The sequence below is a fragment of the Bufo gargarizans genome, chromosome 5, assembly GCF_014858855.1.
Source record: "Bufo gargarizans isolate SCDJY-AF-19 chromosome 5, ASM1485885v1, whole genome shotgun sequence".
Lineage (NCBI taxonomy): Eukaryota > Metazoa > Chordata > Amphibia > Anura > Bufonidae > Bufo > Bufo gargarizans.
This window is the reverse complement of record NC_058084.1, coordinates 146296666-146320410: the sequence shown is the minus strand read 5'-3', so window position 1 is coordinate 146320410 and position 23745 is coordinate 146296666. Positions and strand designations below refer to the sequence as shown.

General features: G+C 41.5%; 1 protein-coding gene across 5 annotated transcripts in view; it reads right to left on the bottom strand.

Moving 5' to 3' along the window:
• The window catches only part of PTPRM (protein tyrosine phosphatase receptor type M), a 766319-nt gene that overhangs the window by 373834 nt on the left and 368740 nt on the right, over nt 1-23745 (bottom strand). For all 5 annotated transcript variants that reach the window (XM_044295693.1, XM_044295689.1, XM_044295690.1 and 2 more), the window contains exons 8-10: nt 7868-8176; nt 5926-6035; nt 1262-1463 (exon numbers count right to left, since the gene is read on the bottom strand). In XM_044295693.1, the coding sequence (XP_044151628.1) occupies nt 1262-1463; nt 5926-6035; nt 7868-8176 (621 nt within the window). The remainder of the gene's footprint in view (nt 1-1261; nt 1464-5925; nt 6036-7867; nt 8177-23745) is intronic.

Here is a 23745-nt window from a genome sequence, read left to right as displayed (position 1 = left end):
AAGCTCTTAATCTTACTACATTGGGGAATCAAGCAGTTGCTAAAATACATGTCAGGAGAGGGTTTTGGGCAGTCAATTCTTGCACACACCACTAGAGTACGGTACTTTGATACTACTGGCTATGGGATATGTCAGCTGTGCAGAATGGATCCCTACACTACATTGTGGATTGTAACATGCTTGTAATCTCATGCCAATCTGCACCATTCCACTTCAACTCTTCCATCTACCCATGCCTGCCCACTGATTGACAGTTTTTTCCAATTGAATCAGCGGCTTTAATCCAGGAGTTCCTGAATATTCAGGACTCATCGGCATTTGCTCTAGTTGTACAATACAAAATGTGGGCAAAATGGCTGGGTCAATTAAAGAAAGTGACCCAACACTTTGCTAAGGAGACCTGTCACTAGTTTATCTTGCCCTTAGGACACCATGAAACTGGTGACAGATTCCCTTTAAGATGACTATAATTAGGCTATGTCCACATCTGTGGTTATAATTCCAGTGTTCTGTTCAGTGCCTGATGGATTCCATTCACTACAATGGGGTCCGCCTGGTTTCCATCATAAATACTGGCTTTCTGCCAGAAAACATCCCATGATAGTGAATGGGATCCATCAGGTTCCGGCACATGCCAGATACGGCAATTCTGGTATTCTGATTCTACGCCAAAAGCGAATACCAGAATTATAACCGCAGATGTGTACATAGCCTTACTAGCATTGTAGATAATGTCTTTCAGAAAATAATGTGACCTAAAACCATTCACATTATGAGCAGATGGGAATTGTGGACACTACAGTTAATGAAACAAGTATAATTGTGGCCTATTTGTCAATTATGTAAATTGCGCTCTTAAGAGATAAACATGGAAACTGTTGACTCAATGACCCCGGGATGGTATCGGCACAGACTGCTTTTATTAGATAATGTGTTATGAGACATTAGCCTACTTTCATATAAAAGGAATGCATTCAGTATAGGTAAGCATACATGCACATCCCAAGGCTATAATAACTGTCCGTATATTAGTAAGGCATGAAATAAAAGTTTAATATAAATATAACAAGCTTACTAGAGCAGCAGCGGGGAAGCTCAGGTGTCATTCCTGACTTTGTATATATCTGTCATGTATTTACTTCTAAAGTATTATCCTCCTCATCATATGATTGTCATAGTGAATATCATCAGCCAGATAATAATGTACAGGTAGAGATAGGAAAATCATAAAACGCATAATTTTGATCATTCAAAGTAATACCTGAGATTTTGGATGTAAACTGACTAGTAATAGGGGGGCCGAAGCCCTTGGCTGTGCTGGCCCTTATCGTGAAAGAGTATGTTGTGCCCGGGTACAAGCCAAAGAACAGGTAGTGCGTTTCATTTCCTTGCTTTATAATCCGGCCACTTTGATTGGATAAATCTATTTCTGGGTCAAAAGAGCTGACGGCCTTGTAGGAGATCTGTGAGAGGAAGCAAGGAGAATTAGCGGAGAGTCAATTGAAAGTCTTGTGTCGGCAGTGTGAGATTACATCTTTATCCTGTAAACCCTACTGATGCATGCACCGTCAGATTTTTTATGATAACAGATCATATTCCTCCAGTCTCTTCAAAACCCAAATCCAATGAAGGAACTCAGCCAAAACCGTTATGAGCTATTACTTTTAGAGATACAAGGACTTAGAGCCAGATGGATTACTAATGTGAACGATGGCTCCTGGCTTAACCTAATACCTACAAGGTGTTTGCCTTTACACTTCATACTTCTAGACTACATTCTGCTCTGTTCTTTAATAATTAAATTGCCTTAAAAGATAAGATTTTCATGGTGATAGATGCCATTTGTCAGATATGTTTTTCTTTATGTGCGTAAGACAGTTCTGTAGACAGAGTGTATCAGGGTAGGAGCACTGAGCAATAACATATATGAGCCACTCATATAGTGCTGACACATCTAGAGCTTTCCATTTTTATAATTAAAAATCTATTGTCACTGATAAACCTTTATTACATGTCAACTAGTGGTGGCGTTCAAGAGCTGGGAATGTTAAAGGATGTGCATTGGCTGAAACTCTCCATGCACAGTCACCTGGATCCCAATACTCCCAGAAACCATGGCCATAATCTCATTAATTACACTTATTAAACAGTTAAATAATTTTAGTAACTAAATCTTTTTAAAAAGCCTAGGTATCATACTGTTATTTCTAATACAGTAAGCGCAGACTGTTGCCTAGCTACAGCCAACATCATTGATTAGGTGACAATTGAGGATCTGCTTTGTCCTTGCACTGAGCACATAAGCACTTCCTTCTGAGTAAAAGTGCTAGAATGTATTAAAATAAATAATATTTATTAAATTACAATGACTAAAATGGACACTAATGGGGTCATGTATCAAACTGGTGTAAAGTAGAACTGGCTTAGTTGCCCATACTAGCCAATCAGATTCCACCTTTTTATTTTTGACAGCTCCTTTGGAAAATGAAAAGTGGAATCTGATTGGTTGCTATGGGCAACTAAGCCAACTCTACACCAGTTTGATAAATCCCCCCCCTAACTTTTCACACAAATGCGCATTCAGCAATAGTATAATCAACTATAAGACATTTTGTAATATATGCATAGAAAAATGTCTTCTGTTATTAGCTTCCCCTCCCCTCAACCAGTTGATAAATTATTCCTGAATCCATCTAGAGATTGAGCAGCTCACAGAAATATCAGATTACACATGTCAATAGAAGTCTATAAAGAGGGGAGGGTGAGCAGGAGCTGAGTGAGATAGGAGAGCAACACTCAACCAGAGAGCCTGCACCAGCTAAATAGAGAGTTTATATCTCAGCCCAAGTGCTTTATTGAGCTTTATTGACATCAGTACAGGTCAGTACTTCCGTAGTAAGTACGCCATGATCCTGGGGCTGCTTATGAGAAAGAGAAAGCTAGTAAGGAGGAGAACTACAAACTAAAAATACAGCATACAGATGAGAAAACCAGTAAAAAGTGCCTGATTCAAGTCATATAATAGCCATAAATAGTGTTACTCCTCATACACATACTGTACTATAGATGAATGCAAAGTTTTTTTAAAAGTATATTTTAATAGTAAAGAATATATACACATATTAATTATCCCTGGACTCTTAATGACATGTGCAATCATGTTTTGTCAATTATAGTACATGGTAAACTGAGTAAAAAAATATGGAGGATTGGATTTTGCCACTGTAAAAAAAATAAAAATCTAATCACATAAATTCAACATTAATTTATATGTACTCCCTAAAAATCTACAAATAGTCCTGCAAAAACAGATTCTACTTGGTCAATGAGTATGAGGAGACACTACTTCCCCCAGCAATGGTCAATGTGTACGTACAGACACGAATTCCCCTTCCAATGGTCAATGAACATGAACAGACACAACTTACCCCAGCAGTGCTTAGAGCATATGAATAGACACCACTTCCCCAACAGTGGTCAATATGTATGAACAGATACAACTTCCCCCAGTAATGGTCAATGAACATGAACAGACACAACTTACCCCAGCAGTGCTTAGAGCATATGAATAGACACCACTTCCCCAACAGTGGTCAATATGTATGAACAGATACAACTTCCCCCAGTAATGGTCAATGAACATGAACAGACACAACTTACCCCAGCAGTGCTTAGAGCATATGAATAGACACCACTTCCCCAACAGTGGTCAATATGTATGAACAGATACAACTTCCCCCAGTAATGGTCAATGTGAATGAAAAGACACAACTTCCTCTAGCAATGGTTAATGTGGATGCACAGATGCAACTTCCCCCAGCAGTGGTCAATGCAAATGAACAGACACAACTTCCACAGTATTGATCAATGTGTATAGGCAGGCACTGCTTCCCCGAGCAGTAGTCGGAATTTATTAAAAGAAGAAAGTAAGGAATCCTGAATAGAGGAGAATATGAAATTCTCTTCTTTATTGCTTCACTTTGTTTACAGAGAACCTTGCTTAGAATTGAGAGAACACAATGATGGGCATTTAATGCTTAGAAGTTCATTGCCAATTATTTTTTTCACTGATATTTACATCTTGTCTTTTGTGAATATAATTGGTGCATCGTTAAAAGTGGAACCATCAAAACAAGTCAATCTGTCTTTCTTAGTGTCATATTAATTGCCACAAACTGGTCAAAGCATTGGGAAGGGTGCTGAAAACAGTTACTGTATGATGCATAGTGTTTTACTCATTCTAGCAATACTGTCTGCTTCTAGAAGCCTAGCTTTATAAAATTTCCACCAGCAATCAAAGTGTACTTTTTTATCATTCATTTTTATTACTTTTATGATATACTGTACAATAACAGAAGATAACATGAGACAGAGGGTAGATCAAAACAACAAAAACCATTACTCTGCTAGTAATATTATCAAAAATAAATATAGTCTACTATGCATCTATGTTATAACATCAAGAGACCATAAGTATTCTCTTTCTAAAGAAGAGTAATTGTATTATGCGGTAATGCCTAGTAAGGGACAAAAATAAATATTTCAGTAACCTTTTGTTCCCGTTCTAGCTGTCAAAACTGACGTTTTTGGCTTGACAGAAGCATCTGTGACTTTCGAGTCCCACCAATTGTCAAGAGTCTGACTGACAGGTAAAAAGTACAGTATTCTTTCTCTGCCTCATCAAAGAATCTTGTATGTGCATCACGTTAAAGGAAAGTATTATGTATTAAAACACTTGCGGCTCCATGAAAACAGTCCTGTCTATACATTTTGTGATTATTTAAAATCACATCTATTCGCCAATTTAGAAAGCTCCATTAAAAAAAAAAGTTGCTGGTAAATAGGAAAACAGCTTAAGTTGTCGTGTAGTTTTGTTCTTTAGATTGGGATAATTTCCACGTTACAATGGTCAAGAAACCACGAAACAACATCTAGGTGGGTGAGGTATAGACCTTCCACGTGACTACTGTTTGACAGTTTAGACCGCTCCATGCTTCCTCAGTAGACTTCCAATGCAGTCAGGTAAAGGCCCCTTGTTAGACAGGGAATGTTTCTAAGAGACTAAGTGGCATATAATTGTGAGGAATTTGCTGCTTTCAAATAAATGGTAGCTTTTTAAATTACACCTGTTTGCTTCATGGATAATAGGCTACATGGAAAGAAATGCAGGCGAATTGCAACGAAAGTGACCATTATGTTATCTTGACTTGAACAATCCATTCAAATCTGCATCTTAATCATTCAAAGACATATAAGACAAGGATACGCATGAACATATACTCCATTTGCGAAATATAATTAGTTCCTAAGAAAGAACTGATCCACATACGTTGCAGCTAAGATAAGTACATGATCATGTGCAATCACAACCAAGACGATGGCTCCATCCAGAAGCTGGCATAACTACTATGAGGATGTACGAGCTTCTATTTGAGTGGCAGCTTGTTAAATAAAGTGGACTTAAGATACATTAGCACTTCTCATGATTGGTGTGTACCTGCTGCTCAAGGTATTCCTACTCTATACCTGGCAGTGATCAACTAGCCATTTTATCACACACACAATGTATGGGTTGGATTCCCCATTGGAAACCATATGATGGCCTCTCCTATGAACCAAGTCATCACTGGTTTTCAGAAAAAAATAAAACTTCAAACAAGATAGCACACACCACTTAGTAAATATGGAACACCTCTCGCATACATGCCAGATTATGTCAATATGGCAATTAAGTATAGAATCAAAATGTATTTCCAAGGACAAAATAGTCCAATATTCGAATTTCTGAAGTCACATGGCTTTTTTTTTTTTATTGCTGAATTATCATTAGCTGCTGAAATGTGATAATAGAGGCAAGAAATTGTCTATTACATTTGTTCACATGGAAACACTGCATAATAAAGACACTTCATGATTGTAACTTACATCATATAAGGTAATAAGGCCATAGGTTTGTGCAGGTTCCCTCCACTGCAGAAAAATCTTCTCTTCAAACGTGCTGCTTTGAATTGACTCTAATGGTACAGCGCCTGGCACTAGAAAAACAATCGGTATGTAACATGCACATTTAAAATTATTTGAACAATTTTTGTATGTTATGGATTATTGGCTGACCTGTCCCAGTCTACACAGCAAAGCTGATGAGTCAGTAGCTGGAAGCAGGAAATATTTAAAGATGTTTTATTTCACCCTCTTTTTTTTCTCTATTAATGTCAATGTACACCAATGCGACACAACAGATAGGCAGTGCAGCAATTTCAAACATCCTCAAGAGGCCCGAAAAACCCAGTGGTTTCAGTATATAATATCTGTATAAGAGTTCATAAATCTGAAAATATTGGCCCAGATTTACTAAAGTGTGTGTGCCTAGAACCTGTCTAAAAAGTGGTACATATTGGCACAATTTTGCAGCAGTTTGGCAAACTAGGGTCTCTCCAATTGTTTCACTTGCTCAATAAAGAAGATGGGGCTTGGAGAAAAGCGGCTGTGGCTTCATGGGAAAGGGCATGGACTAGGTTGTGCCATTTAGTGCCAAAACTGCACCACAATTCTGGAATAATTCAGTCTCAAAGTAAGCCAACCCTAGTCGGTGCAGAGTTACACAAAACTGGTATCCCTGCCCCAGATTTATCATCCAGCCTGAGCCCCTGTGATAAATGTGGTGTAGGTCTACACAGCCCGTCTAAGATAATGCCTATCTACAGGCTTAGTACCTGCTTCAAAGTGTTAGAAAGAATGCAGAAAAAAATGTGTCAAGCTCTATATAACTATATCCGATAAAAAGGGATTAGTAAAGCCCTGCTCTGCAAGAGCAATCAGCATAGGATCATTGGTATAACAACTGCTCCCTAGCCTTGTCAACAACTCGGGGACCCCTCACCAGTTTGAGGAGCACTGTTCTACACAATTGATTTGTTACACACATCTTAGAGCCTATTCTATTTATATTATGTAATCTGAATTTCAAAAGAATTCAATTTATTTGAGAACACAGAAAAAGTGTGCGACAAGACGGAACAAGCAGGTGTTTTACTCTAAGCCATTTGATGTTTAATATAATTTGACACACATCAGACATGGAACAATCTGAGCTTTCGCTACATATACAATACATGCATAAGTAGCCAGGTAGGATGTGATCGAAGGAAATTCCCTCAGCGGCTTTGGCAGTCTATGTCAGATATATGGTCCAATGCTGTCCTTGATGTAACTACTCATGGCATTGAAAGTACTCCCAGTCCTTAAGGGTGGATTCCCACATAAGTTTTTAGTGTCATTTTTATGCACGTTTGCATTTTTTGTGATGTTTTTGTTCACTGAAAGTCTATGGTAAATATGAAATGCGGGGCATGCAACTGTTTCTTGGCTACTGGTGTTTTTTTTTTTTTTTTGCTTTTTTTTATGTAGCATGCTGAATCAATGGTGTGGAAATTGGTAAATAGTGATTTATTTATTTTACAAAATTATCAGTCGCTGATTAGGTCATCACTGAAAAACGAACGCAAACATATATAGTCGATTCATAAGGCACTTTGTAAAAATCAATATTGTTTGAGTGATTTGTTACTAAGTTATCAAAGGAAACCTGTTGAAGGAGAACTGCTAACATGAGTGCTGTAAAATTACTTGCAATCAATGGAGTGCTGTAAAAATTAACTTTGAATGCTGTGGGACTAACACTGCAAAAATGATGCGTGTAATTGGGGCCTCAAGATCAGTAGTCAACATTTTCACAGTAGAATAAGAACATTATTTTGTATATTTCATAATTCATTTCACATAAATCCACACTTTACTATACAACGTAGACATAACAAAGACATTTTGGAGAACGTGTACATTTTGATAGAATTCCACAAATACTTACAATCCTCATCGGTCTGCACTACCAGTTCCTGACTTTCCTTCCGTCCTTCTGGATTCATGAGCACAAGTTTGACACTGACATTAGTGTAAGGTGTCAGTTTTGTGATTGTGTGCTGGGGATGCGAGCTCTCCATATCCCAGCTTACTTCTTCATGTACTTGCTCCTGCCCGCCAACCTGGTACCTGTACTGAATAGTGAGATTGTATCTGTGGCAACGTGTAACATTGTATCCAAATGGCTCCCAACGAATGGTTATTTCCCTGGATTTAATTTCGACCACCTGCAGCTTCCGTGGACCATGCATTGGATCTGTAAGAAAAACACCGGAAATGTTAATATGTATGCTTTATTTAATATAAAACATCGGACAGATGCCTTAAAACATTATTATAGATGTCTCCTATGCTGAACCTAACAGTCTCAATGATATTGACTGAATATTGACTGTCATGACGAGAGTACCTATCTCAGGAAATGTGCATACTTGTAAGCAGCCTGTAAACATCCGGTTCGACATTGTTGCAGCCAATCACTTGTCGTGGCAGATTCCCTTGTGTCATATGACCATATGTCATGACGTAAGGGGAGCCAGTAATTGGCTGAGGCGATGTCAAACAGAATGTTTACAGCGAAGGAACCCAGCGGAGCATTGCAGACCTGGAAGAGATGGAGCGGGAAGCCAGCACCAGGAAGCCGATAAGTAATCTTCCTTTTACAGGTCCAGCCAAGTACGGGGAGTTTACCAAACACCCCCCACCTCCATTCTTCCACATCTCTTTAAGGCTCCATAATACAAAAATGGCTAATGACTGCTGTCATTTATTTACTGCCCAAGTTACCTATGGGTCTCAGTTATAAGTAATCTGAAAAATGTTAAAGGGGTTATCCTGGAAAAAATAAAAAATCATCCTCAGGATAGTCCAAGTCCCGGCACCCCCACCTATCAGCTGTTTCAGGGAGCCGCTTCCCTCACCGATGCACTGATGAGTGGTGCAGACTCCCAGCAGCTTTCCAAGGACAGAGCCATACATCATATAGTGGCAGTGCCTGGTATTGCAGCTCAGCCCCCTTGACTTGAATGGAGCTGAGCTGCAACTAGGCTATGTGACCCATGTACAGTGATGTCACTGGCCTAGGAAGAGGCTGCGCCACTCAAGGAGCACAGACCTATTCTAACAGCTGATCGGTGGGGTTCCAGTGTCTCACACTCCTGGAGATCTGATATTGATGGCCTATCTTGAGGATAAGTCATAAAATAAGTTAAGACAGATGAAAATTCTGTTCTTGGAAATAAGTACTAAACTTCCAAATTAGTATTATGCACTATAAATGTGACTAAAGGGAATGTATCACCTATTTTGTACTAAGTAAAACCAGGTATTGCATAGTTACAATAAGACATAGTTGAAAAAGGACAGGTTCACCACTTCCAATCTGTCACAAAAACAAATTCAGTTTTTCTAATCAGTTTTTTGTTTTCTGATTGTAATTGTAATTTTTATTTTTTTATTTTTTGTGGGGGGGGGGGATTTATTAACCTACTTGCACTAGTTTTCTTATGTACAAAAGTAGTATTTTTTTTTTATTATTTCACAAAGATTTTATTGATAAGAAAACAGGGCAATATGTGACAGTGTACACATCTATATCCAATATTACAAAAACATAATAATAGCGATATAAGGCCACAGTTCAGTACATATCAGGCACAGTAATTTGAAGAAATGTAAACATTCTCACACTGCATCTAAGTAGAGGGTAATGATACCTTGCTTTAATGTCCGAGGTGTAATAGGGGAGGGAAAGGGAAGTGGATAGATGGAAGGAGGGAAAACAAAAACCTTAACATACACTGAACAAAAATATAAACGCAACACTTTCGGTTTTGCTCCCATTTTGCATGACCTGAACTCAAAGATCTGAAACATTTTCTACATACACAAAAGACCCATTACTCTCAAATATTGTTCACAAATCTGACTAAATCTGTGTTAGTGAGCACTTCTCCTTTGCCGAGATAATCCATCCCACCTCATAGGTGTGGCATATCAAGGTGCTGATTAGACAGCATGAATATTGCACAGGTGTGCCTTAGACTGCCCACAATAAAAGGCCACTCTAAAATGTGCAGTTTGATCACACAGCACAATGCCACAATGTCGCAATGTTTGAGGGAGCGTGCATTAGGCATGCTGACTGCAGGAATGTCTACCAGAGCTGTTGCCCGTGCAATGAATATTAATTTCTATCCTCAAATCTGCTGCCCGACTAATCCACCTCTCACCCAAATTACTCTTCCGTCTCTCCCCTTTGCCAATCCCTTCACTGGCTCCCCATTGCCCAGCGAATTCACTTCAAAATACTAACAAATACATACAAGGCGTCCATAACCTGCCCCCTCTCTACATCTCTGAGCTACTTTCCTGATACATCCCCACACGCACTCTCCGATCCTCACAAGACCTCCTTCTATCTTCTCCTCTTATCGCCTCTTCCCACAATCGACTCAGAGATTTTTCCTGTGCATCCCCCATATTCTGGAACTCACTACCCCAGCATATCAGACTCTCACCTACAGTGGAATCCTTCAAAAGAATCCTGAAAACCCACCTCTTCAGACAAGCCTACAACCAGTGACCCTGCTGCCTCTATACCGCCATGACCAACTTCACCCGCACCTACTGTGTCCTTCTCCCAAACCATGTAACTTGTCTTGTTTATAATTATTGCAATTGTCTGTATTATCTATGTATACCTCTTCTCATATGTACAGCAGGATGGAATAAATGGCGCTTTAATAATAAATAATTATTATTATTATTTCTCTACCATAAGCCGTCTCCAAAGGCGTTTCAGAGAATTTAGCTGTACATCCAACTGGCCTCAAAACCGCAGACTACGTGTAACCACACCAGCCGAGGACCTCCACTTCCAGCATGTTCACCTCCATGATCGTCTGAGACCAGCCACTCGGACAGCTGCAGCAACAATCGGGTTGCAGAACCAAATAATTTCTGCACAAACTGTCAGAAACCATCTCAGGGAAGCTCATCTGCATGCTTGTTGTCCTCATCGGGGTCTGGACCAAACTGCAGTTCATCGTTCCAACTTGAGTGGGCAAATGCTCACATTCAATGACGTCTGGCACGTTGGAGAGGTGTTTTGTTCTCGGATGAGTCCTGGTTTTCACTGATGGCAGACAGTGTGTGTGGCGTCGTGTGGGTGAGCGGTTTGCTGACGTCAATGTTGTGGATCGAGTGGCCCATTGTGGCATATGGTATGGGCAAGCGTATGTTATGGACAACGAACACAGGTGTATATTATTGATGGCATTTTGAATGCACAGAGATACCGTGCCAAGAACCTGAGGCCCATTGTTGTGCCATTCATCCAAGACCATCACCTCATGTTGCAGCATGATAATGAACGGCGCCATATTGCAAGGATCTGTACACAATGCCTGGAAGCTGAAAACATCCCACTTCTTGCATGGCCAGCATACTCACCGGACATGTCATCCATTGAGCATGTTTGGGATGCTCTGGATCGGCGTATACAATAGTGTGTTCCAGTTAGTGCCAATATTCTGCAACTTCGCACATCTATTGAAGAGGAGTGGACCAACATTCCACGGGCTACAATCAAAAACCTGATCAACTTTATGCAACGGAGAAGTGTTGCGATGGTGGCCACACCATATACTGACTGGTTTTTACTGACCCCCCCAGTAAGGAAAAACTGCACATTTCAGAGTGGTCTTTTATTGTGGCAGTCTGAGGCACACCTGTGCAATATTCATGCTGTCTAATCAGCACCTTGATATGCCACACCTGTGAGGTGGAATAAATTATCTCGGCAAAGGAGAAGTGCTCACTAACACAGATTTATGTTTGACAATATTTGAGAGTAATGGGTCTTTTGTGTATGTAGAAAATTTTTCAGATCTTTGAGTTCAGGTCATGCAAAATGGGAGCAAAACCGAAAGTGTTGCGTTTATATTTTTGTTCAGTGTAATTTGTGCTAGAGATCGGTAAGTAAAAGAGGAGATTAGGAAGAACCAGTCTTAGTTTAAAGCTCAGAGTCGGGATTTCCTTGAGGCATTTACCCCAGTATTTTAGATAAGAGTCATAGACTCAATTGCATGAAGCTATGGTGTTTTCCATTGCACAGTTGTACCCCCACCCTACGCGCAATATCATTGATAGCGGCAACCAGAGCAGAACTTCAGTGTGTAGCTATTAGTGTTTTCGCAGCTGTGAATGGAAAATAATAGCTCTGTCCAATTTGGGTAGATGCTCCAGCTCTATATGAAGCAAGCAAAGGGTTGGATTTTTAGGTACTGTAATTCCCAAGACTTTGTTCAGTAGGGATATTGTTTTGTCCCGATATGTGCTTAATACCTCCCAAAGCTTTCTCACACCTCCAACAGGAGGCAAACATCTCTGGGTATATCTGAGATAGGCACTGCGGAGTCATATACCATCTATATAACATCTTACGCGTTGACTATAAATGAGACGTGCAACTTGAGAACTGCCCCACCATACTAAAGACTTTACAACAGGTCAGCTCGTCATCAGCCAGATTTACTAAAGAAGTATAGCTTGTAAGCCGTGGTAGTGGTGTTGGGGGCTTGTGAAAGAGAACCTAGGAGAGATTGTAATTGCAGGTATTTGTACAATCCCCTATTTGATACATTAAATGAGTTTGTTAAGGTGGAAAAGGGAACTAAGTGCCTTGAATCCCAAATTAGCTTGATTTCAGTAATCCCTTACGCAATCCAATCCGAAAAGGAGACATCTGGGATCAGCAATTCTACCATGTGTAATGTGATATTAGGTACCGTATACTCCATGACACTAAGTCTTTGCTTTCAACCATTTTCAACCATGAGTTGAAACAAGCTTTCGTCTGAGGTAACAAAGAAGCAGGGAAAATCTTTTTTATGGGAATCAATTTCATATATTCTTTTAAGGCAATTGGGCCCGCTACTTCTTTCTCTAAATGAACCCATTGAGGGGCCTCCACTCCTAAAAAAACAGCATCTCACCTGGTCTAATAATGCGGCTTGGTAGTAGAGAAATAGGTTGGGCAGGCCTAGGCCTCCCTGAGCTACAGGTTTATATAAGGTGGAAGAGGCTACTCTGGATTTTTTGTGGTTCCAAACAAATGTATTAAGTAGTGATTGTTATTCCGTAATATATCTTTTGGAAAGCAATATAGGGAGGTTCCCGAAAAAGTATAGTATTTTAGGCAAAAGCATAATTTCTGCTGTTGCAATTCTTCCAACCCACGAGGTGTCTACCTTGGAATAAATGGTTATATCCTCTTTAATTGTCTTGAGTAAGGGTACATAGCGTGAAACAGTGAGGGGTTGTGTCTGGCAAGGCAGGTATTTTCTTCTCAGCATGTGCGGCTGGGCTGGTGGACTCACAAAGTGGCAGTTGCCCCAAATTTACACTACGAACTTATACTAAGAAGAGACTTCCCGGGCTTCCTGGCACTGTGGCCTGCTACAAGAGTGACTGATACCCATGAGACAGGGGTAACCCTAGCAGAGTGGCCCAACTCAGGGGGGAGACCACAAACCTGGAAACCGAAGGGCCAGCAGTAGGTGTGACCGCCTCTTCGGTGGAAGAGGGGGAGAAAACCCCGCTAAGTGTGATGGCGGGAGACGTGGACGACTTGCCGACGGGTCCTGAATTGGCAGACCTCAATGTTTCTGGGGATAATTTTGGTACTGCCCAATGTCGGGACCCAACCCTATCCCGCACCTGGGAAAATGTGTTAATAGTAGATGGTGAACCACAACAACCTGGGGCAGAGTCAGTGGTTCCCCGTTTTGTGGTTCATCAGGATATGTTGTATTGGGTAAACCATCTACGGGGTGACCCTATTGAACAGTTGGTGGTCCCCAAGACTTATCGCAAGCTATTGTTAGATCTAGCCCACCAACACGTTCTCGGGAATCACCTGGGACTGCAGAAAACTCAGAATTGTATTATACAGCTGTTTTACTGGCCCAGCATATTCAAAGAGGTGGGAGAGTTTTGTAAGTCTTGCCCGACCTGCCAGATAACTAGCCCCCAGCCACATTTCCCGATTATCGAAGTACCGTTTGACCGAATAGCTATGAACCTCATAGGCCCACTACCAAAGTCCGCCAGAGGGCATCAACACATCTTAGTCATTCTAAACTATGCCAGTCGGTACCCGGAGGCATTGCCACTGCGACATACCTCAGCCAAACTCATAGCTAAGGAGTTAATGGAGATGTTTTCCGGAGTAGGACTACCTAAAGAGTTTCTGACCGACCAAGAAACCCTTTTATGTCCAAGGTGATGAGAGAACGCTGTAAGTTGCTGCACATAAAACTACGGACATCTGTTTACCATCCGCAAACGGGCGGTCTAGTAGAACGGTTTAACCAAACATAAAAAAATATTTTGAAAAAGGTAGTGTGTAAAGATGGGAAGGACTGGGACCTCCTTCTGCCCTATCTCATGTTCGCAGTGCAAGAGGTACCCCAGGCCTCTACTGGGTTCTCACCCATCGAACTGCTATATGGCAGACACCCTTGCGGTCTCTTGGACGTGGCCAGAGGTGTGGGAACAATAGCCCACTCCACATAAAAGTGTCATTGAGTACGTTACCCAGATGCAAGATCGGATAGAGACAGTGTTCCCTCTTGTTAGGGAGCATATGGAGGCAGCTCAGAGAGCCCAAAGATGGGTCTATAATCGGCAGGCTCGGGTCCAGATCTTTAACCCGGGTGATCGGGTTTTGTTGGGGAGAAAGTTCTGCCTGGTGACTGACCACTCCCCTCTCAAGTGGATGAGCCAGGCCAAAGACAGGAATGCCCGGGTCACCAGATGGTTTTTGTCTCTGCAGAACATTAAGTTCTCGGTAGAACAAAGAGCAGGCCAGTTGCAGGGAAACGTGGATGCCCTGTCCCAGGTGCATTGTCTGGCATGTGTTCACCCCCTCAGGGTTGAACAAAGAGGGAGTATGCAACACAGTGAGGGGTTGTGTCTGGCAAGGCAGGTATTTTTCTCCCAGCATGTGTGGCTGGGCTGGTTTCCAGCCAGGTAAGGTCAAATACCGGACTGGAGTTTTAAGTACCGGTCCGGGTTTTGGCAGCACCTGGCTGTCCTTAAATAGGCAGCTGGGCTCAGCAGAGAGGTCTCTGTTTTGGGGATCTGAGGCTTTGTGCCGTGCTGGAGGGCTGAGACGAATGCCGGGGAAACAGGCCCCCTAAAGCCTGTTGTGGACTACTGGAGGCAGAACTGCCAGCAATGTGATTTGTTATGTGAACTTTCCATTGTGTGTGAATTAACACCAAGACTGCAAAGTTACGTGCTGTTTTGTGCAATTGCCTCAAGTGTGAGTAAACACTGACGTTTGAGTTAAGAACTTGTATTTTGCCTCTGTACTGCGTCCGCTTACCCTATCTACCAAAGCACAACACAATAGGTAAGTGCAAACAATTCCTTTAAGGGGATAGTAAGGTAAGGGATTTGTTGGCGTTGTAACAAGAGATTCATGACTGCTGGTAGAGATCTTAGGGGGTCAGTTAATGCTATAATTACATCATCAGCAAATAGCCCTATTTTATGGTCTACCCTCTTTATGTTTATACCCGATATCTCTTTTGATCTTATTGCTTCCGCCAATGGTTCCATAACCAGAGTGAATATTAAAGGGGAAAGAGGGCATCCCTGCCTGGTTTCATTTGTAATGGGGAAGCATTCTGATAAATGACTAGAAGCCAACACCCTAGCCGAGAGGGCAGAATAAAGCATCATTATAGCTTGTTGGACCACACCTGTAAACCCAAATTTAGCCAACACCTCTCCCAAGTAACCCCAGTGTACCCTGTCGAACACCTTCTCCGCATCCAAGGAAAGAAGCAAAGAAGGGGTCCCAATAGGCCTCCACCCTCCCCACCAGATCCAGGAACCTTCTTGCACCATCCACGGACTGCCTGCCCTCGACAAATCCCACTTGATCCACATGAATCAGTGTAGGGAGGACATCTGCCAGTCTAGTGGCTAAAATCTATGCATACAGCTTCAGGTCTGTGTTTAAAAGAGAAATTGGGTGGAAATTTTCTGGTTTATCAGGGGATTTCCCTGGTTTCGGTAGTGTAACTATGGTAGCCGAGAGCATCTTGCTTGGGAAATTTCATGACATACATAATTAAACATTTCAACGAGGGTCAGCCGGCACTCCGTTTGTAGGCGTGGTGCACGTGTCCAGGGCCGAAGTCCAAGTACAAGTGAACGAAAGAAAAGACCGGCACTCACTTTATCTTCAAAGGTTTTTTTCTTTTTATTCGCCATGCATAGAAATATTCGGTGACGCGCGTTTCGGCTCTATAGCGAGCCTTTCTCAAACCAATGGCATATAACCAAGTCATACAATACAGGTGATTTAAATAGACCGCCACAGCGGAAATGACATCATGTAGTCATGGTGATTTAGACCAACAAAATAGAAAAAATAAAAAAGAAAAGAGAAAAAGCAAAGGGGGAGGAAACAAAAGAAAAGGGAAAACACAAGGTAACAATTTAACTAATCAGATATACGTGAGAAACAGCCCAATCGCAACAGCATCAATGAAAATGTAGCAATCCTGAATTCTTATGACGTTCTCTAGATATTCGTACTAGCTTGCAATTCAGATGATGCGGTTGGGGGGTTCCTCACGTTCTCTGTGAAATACAAAAGAATAATAAAGTATAAGTTTAACATACATATAAAAAAACAGACATCTACAGAAAGCTATGGAGATCGTACTCCCGATTTAACCCCATGGGTTCCAGTGTCTGAAGTGTATGAATCCAATAGGATTCACGCTTCTTTAGCATTTTTAAACGATTACCACCTCTGCGAGGTTGTTGTACCTGCTCAATGATTTGGAAGCGCAATTGCGCAATATTGTGCTTACAGCGATCAAAGTGGTGAGGGACGGGTAGGAGTAAATTATTTTTTCTAATAGTGGACTTATGCTTAGAAAAGCAGTCCTTCATGCGCATGGATGTTTCACCTATATATAACAGTCCACAAGGACACTTAAGTAGATATATGATGAAGCTGCTATTGCATGTGAAAAAGCCTCGAACTGGAAAGCGCTTGCCTGTATGGGGATGCGTAAAATATTCCCCTTTAATAACACTTGAACAGTGTATACACCCTAGACAAGGGAATGTACCCTTTCTAGGAGTTGATAAACTCCTAGAAAGGGTACATTCCCTTGTCTAGGGTGTATACACTGTTCAAGTGTTATTAAAGGGGAATATTTTACGCATCCCCATACAGGCAAGCGCTTTCCAGTTCGAGGCTTTTTCACATGCAATAGCAGCTTCATCATATATCTACTTAAGTGTCCTTGTGGACTGTTATATATAGGTGAAACATCCATGCGCATGAAGGACTGCTTTTCTAAGCATAAGTCCACTATTAGAAAAAATAATTTACTCCTACCCGTCCCTCACCACTTTGATCGCTGTAAGCACAATATTGCGCAATTGCGCTTCCAAATCATTGAGCAGGTACAACAACCTCGCAGAGGTGGTAATCGTTTAAAAATGCTAAAGAAGCGTGAATCCTATTGGATTCATACACTTCAGACACTGGAACCCATGGGGTTAAATCGGGAGTACGATCTCCATAGCTTTCTGTAGATGTCTGTTTTTTTATATGTATGTTAAACTTATACTTTATTATTCTTTTGTATTTCACAGAGAACGTGAGGAACCCCCCAACCGCATCATCTGAATTGCAAGCTAGTACGAATATCTAGAGAACGTCATAAGAATTCAGGATTGCTACATTTTCATTGATGCTGTTGCGATTGGGCTGTTTCTCACGTGTATCTGATTAGTTAAATTGTTACCTTGTGTTTTCCCTTTTCTTTTGTTTCCTCCCCCTTTGCTTTTTCTCTTTTCTTTTTTATTTTTTCTATTTTGTTGGTCTAAATCACCATGACTACATGATGTCATTTCCGCTGTGGCGGTCTATTTAAATCACCTGTATTGTATGACTTGGTTATATGCCATTGGTTTGAGAAAGGCTCGCTATAGAGCCGAGATACATAATTAAACAGTCTATGGCTCCTTTCACACCTGCGTTCAGGTGTCCGCTCGTGAGCTCCGTTTGAAGGGGCTCACAAGCGGCCCTGAACGCAGCCGTCTGGCCCTAATGCATTCTCAGTGGAGGCGGATCCACTGAGAATGCATCCATCTGCCAGCGCTCAGCCTCCGCTCCGCTCAGTGACCGGACACCTGAACGCTGCAAGCAGCGTTCGGGTGTCCGCCTGGCCGTGCGGAGGCGAGCGGATCCGTCCAGACTTATAATGGAAGTCAATGGGGACGGATCCGCTTGAAGATGACACCATATGGCTCAATCTTCAAGCGGATCCGTCCCCCACTGACTTTCAATGTAAAGTCTGAACGGATCCGCTTAGGCTTCTTTCACACTTAGAAATTTTTCTAAGTTATAATGCAGACGGATCCGTTCTGAACGGATGCAAACGTCTGCATTATAGGAGCGGATCCGTCTGATGAAACATCAGACGGACCCGCTCCGAACGCTAGTGTGAAAGTAGCCTATGAAGGTATTGTGTCAGAAGGGGGCAGAATTGCTTAGAATAGTTATTAGAAAGACCATCTGTTCCAGGGGTTTTGTTAGATTTCAAGGATTTGATTGCTGCAGAGATTTCACTAGGAGTAATTTCTACTCATAAGGCCTCTAATTTAGCTGCTTCAAGTATTGGTAACTGCACCGATTCAAGAAACTGCTAAATGGATTTCTGCTCAGGTTGTGGAGTAGTGTTGTCTTTTTTTAGGTTATATAAGATATAATAAAACCGGGCAATAGTATCTGCAAAATCTTTAGGTTTAAAAACTTTATCTCCTTTAGAGTCATATATGAAGGAAATTTTGGATTGAGCCCGTAGTCCTTTTAATCTAAATGCCAAGAGGGAGGTGGCTTTATTGTCATGACCGTAGTATTTAGCTTTTAGTCGCCTTAGGGCCAGTTCATACTTATGTAGTTGGAGATTATGTAGCTCATGGTGCAAATTTTTGAGTTCTTGCTCTCTTCCCTGATCGTAAGATTGTTTATTCAAATGACTAAGTTTAATAATGGAGTGTAGTAATATGCACACACTGTGCTTCCCTTTCTTTTTGGTCTTGCGATGCCAGGCTAATGTAATGACCCCTTATAAAGGCTTTGTGGGCGCACCAAATAGAGGCAATGACCGTTTCTCCGTCATCATTAAAAGCAAATAACTCTTCAAGGGTTTTTTGCGACTGGAGAAGGCATTTGGGGGAATGTAATATCCTGCCATTGATCCACCAGGGGGTCTTAGGGAGGGAGTTATACTTCTTAGCAATTGACACAGAAATAGGGGCATAATAAGAACAGTTTATGTGGTCAATTGTGCAGGAATAGATCTTTTGAAAAGTGTTATAGTCCTTTAGAAAGAGGTCAATCCTTGAGTCGGTTTCGTGAGCAGATGAGAAAAAACTATAGTCCTTTTCTGTAGAATTCTTCAGTCGCCACACATCTAGTAATCCTTCTCTTTGTGTAAGGTAGTATAACTTAGATGGGCTTGAAGATTTGGTTTTAGCTGAAGAGTCTAACCCAGGCCACATGAGTGTGTTGAAATCTCCCATATATAGAAGAGACCCCTCCTGACAGACTCCACCAGAGCAAAAAGGTTCCTGAAATATTTCAGCTGTTTCCTATTGGGGGCGTATAAGGCCACTAGAGTGAATAATATATTGTTGAGTTCACAGATTAGGATCACATATCTACCTCCTTCATCTGTGTAGGAATCTATTAATTTAAATGCAACCGTGTCTTTTATTGCAATAGAAACCCCTCTTTTTTCGCATCCATAGAAGACGATATAATAACAGGAAAGAGTTTGTGTTTAAGCTTGTGGAGATCGCCCCTAAGCAAGTGTGTCTCCTGAATACATAAGATATCAGAATTAGCTTTAATGGCATCTTGCCATAACTGGGATCTCTAAATGGGCTATTTAACCCTTTAGCATTTTTTGAGGTAATTTTAAGTACCATTATGTTGGGGGTAATAGAACTGCTAATAGCCAGTTTCCACATTCCCAAACTTTCTGCTCAACATACAATCTCCAGTTTCAAATATAATCAAGCTGCAATGAAGCAGTTTTTCCAGCACAAGAAAACATAGAAAACCAGTTAACAAAAACAGAAAAAGAAACCCAGAAACACATTATATAGAGACCCATGTCACTGGATCTCAAATAAATCATTTGGGGATTTCCGCTGACGGACCGTTGACCTCTTCCTCCAAATGCGAAGGTGATGCAGGTTTAGATGGAAAAGCATATTCCGGAGGCAAGGAGAGGCTCCATGTAGATATCAATTGCATAGGATCTGCTGGGCTGGACACCACCATTTTGTTGCCTTCTTTTGAGATCAGCAATTTGGCTGGGAAACCCCATCTATATGGTATTTTGTGAGTTCCTAAAATCTTCGTAGCTTCTTGGAATTTTCTCCTTTTTATGAGCGTGGCTGCAGATAGATCAGTGTATAGAGAAATGGAGCAAAAAAGATCTGGTACCTCTGGAATATTTCTTGCGGCAGCCATGATGTTTTCTTTAGTGTGGAAAATAGTAATGCGCGCCAATATGTCCCTAGGCACTTCTGCTGGTAATCTTTTAGGTTTGGGTACCCTATGGGCTCTATTAATAAAGAGCTTGGTCTGTAGCAGAATTGTAAAGAAAACAAATCAATCAGGAATTCATGCAATTGGTCAGGTTTCACAGTTTCCAGGATCCCACGGAATCTAATATTATTGCGGCGGGAACGATCTTCCAAATCAATAACTTTTGCGTGAAGTGTCGCCAGCTCTTCATCTCTCTCATTTGTGTTGTCCACTAGCTCATTATGCGCCTTTGCAAATTCTGACATTTTATTCTCTAGATGAGATGTGCGCCTCCCCACTTCCACCATCTCTGTAGTGAGGTCAGCATGGCGCGAAAATCTGCTTGCAATGATGTTCTCAAGTCCCCCATCAGGGCCCTTATAAAAGACTCTGTAACCGGTCTGTCAGTGCCTGTGCTGCCCACCACAGGGTAAGGCTGAAAGTATACCATAGCTGAAGAGTCCCCATAGAGTTGTTCCATTAATAAAACCTGCCCTTGAGGCCGTCCCATGGTTACATAATGCCGACAAGGCGGGGTGCTCTGGTAAATATGTGGCAATGCCATATTTCTCCCCATTGCGTTTTCTGGGGTATGTGGACCCGAGGTGGCTGGAAAGGAGGCAAGGCGTGTTACTGAGGGGCCTTGCATATGATGTATCTGACCTTGCGTGCCTGCCAGGGATTGTGTAACCCAAGCTGGTTCTTCAGGGATCATCTGCATGTCTCTGCCGCCATCTTGTGTTGCGCCTGCTGTGGGAAAAAAACTGTCAGTTTGCCAGAGGCAGCTTTCTTCCTGGTTTTGGTCATCGCCGGATCACTCGGGGAGATAAATTCATTCTGACGAGTGGGTTCTGGACAGGTCCAATAAGTGCTTCCTACTCCATCCGCTGCCGGCCACGCCCCCCCCCCCCCCCCCCCCGATTGTAGATTTTTTAAATTCTATTTTCTATACATGATTATAGGGGCTGCCATCTAGTCTGAGCTGCTGTTAAAATCCGTCACATGGACATAGATACCTGTGGTCTGGACTCACTGAACCTCACTGGACTCATAGCAAGACTTATGATGAGTTTTAGTGGACAGTGAAAACTGCAAGATTTTTTTAAATGCAGATAATCAAATGAAAATTAAAAAAATCTATAAATTGCTAAAATATAAAGCCAAGGTTCCAGAGATAAAGTTTTTATGGAATTGTTTTAGCCGCCTATCACGGTTCTGTGAGTGATAGCTTTCTTTATTCTATTAATTTAGTTATAGGTTACAAAGCTGTATTTTTACTGTGCCCCAGTTTAGTTGACAAACTAGCATTGTCTCTCTCAGAATTATCTCCATTTATGATAGGCCCCATTGGCATGAATCATGAGGTCAACTGAGACACTCTAGGTCCACTGATTCATGATAAGAAAGCCAGATTGCTTCCCTGTAGAGAGCAATGTTTATCACGCCTGAAGTTCAGTCAGGTAATGCCTATCAATTCCCCTGACGGTGCCTGTAGCATCCGACATACACCAGTGCTTTCCTCCTGCCAGCTTAAGCTGGGTATCAAGCAGTGAAGCCTGACAGGTGCAGTTCTGACCTGAGGGAGTAGCAAGCCCACATTTAGCCTGTGGCACTTCTGAATTCTATTTAATCAGAGTTCCAAGCTGCTTCTATGCTTGCTATATGGCACAGGAACTGACTGATAGAATCAATTTCCATTGCTGGTACGATTCATAGTTCATTTCTTCCGAATTTACACTTTAGCTTCTATAACAACTGTGGTGTGTGTTTTTTTCCCCATGAAACTCAATTTCTGCATCTCTGAGATTTTTAAGGTGTAATTTGAAGATGCTGCCAATGATAATCAAAGCCTGGCTTAGGAATAAAGAGATCTTGCTGCAGGGCCTCGATTCCTCTATAGTTGGTGTACTGGCACTGTGCAGAAATAAATATGCAAACCAGGGACACTTTGCTTTTTTCTTTCCTTTTAGACAGCAAGTCTTTAATTTGCTTCCAAAACATGGATTTAATGACTGGGACAACGCTAGCTCTTCTGCATTTTCCAAATTGTAAATTCATTTTTTTTTTGTGTCGCCTTTCCATAAACATCCTATTATTTTCTGCGTAAGCATTTTATATGGCGGTTACCAGACTGCTAACATTTCATTCATAACTTCTAGTAGAAATAATAAAGGAATGACACAACATACAGACATAAGAATAGATGTTCCAGAATTGTTATTACTTAGGGAATACAAGTAGCTATTAAAACAGGCATCTCAGGAGTGGTGACAGTGGTGACAGGTCCTCTTTAAGCCATCACACCCAGGCAGCCAGAACCCTACTCTGTACTGATGAGGGGCAAGCACCCTGAAACAGCTGTCTACGGAAGGATATTTGGCTTGGCTATATTCTCTTGTCAAACCCCTAGGCTTGTTGGAAAATACAGGAATACACTTCCAAGAGGTGGCGCTGGTGAGATGGTTCTCTTCCTTGGGAGATACCACCTTACATATTCATTGCCAATAAGTCTCGCCATCGCCTTGTCATAAATTAAATGACAACGTCCTGCAAACTATTTAGAAAAATGGCGAGCGTGGGGAAAAAAAACAGCAAAAAGTCACAAGTTTTTGAACAAAAGGGGGCTTGTGCTAAATTTGCACCTTTTTGGCACCAATTTTCAGGCGCTTGACACATTTTCCCCACACTACTCATACTCTGAAATATTAATGCAATTTTTTGTTTCCCAAATAAAGCTTGAAGAAGCAGCAGGGTTATAATTTTGTCATACATAGAGTTCTGCAGACAACTGCTACTTATCTCTTCTCATCAGTATGTTACATTGCATTGTCTTTCAGGAATACAAGGGTGGCTTATAAAGGGAAGGCAAAGTCTTAAAGGGGTTTTGCAGGAAGTTTGTATTGATGACCTATCTCCCTTGCAGCGGCTGCATAGTGTAATTACAAGTACTCGCTCTATTCACGTAAATGGAGCAAGTACTTGTAATTACACTGCACCGCTAAGACGACAGGCAGTGTAATGAAGAGGAAGTAGCGCTCGCATGGAGTGACACTCACCACTTCAAACAGCTCATTGGCGGGAGCCCCGGCTGATCAGATATTGATGCCCTATCGTGCACAACCCCTGCGACAGAGCAATCCAGCACTCTTAGCCGGATACTGCCCCTCACTGTCAAGTTCAAT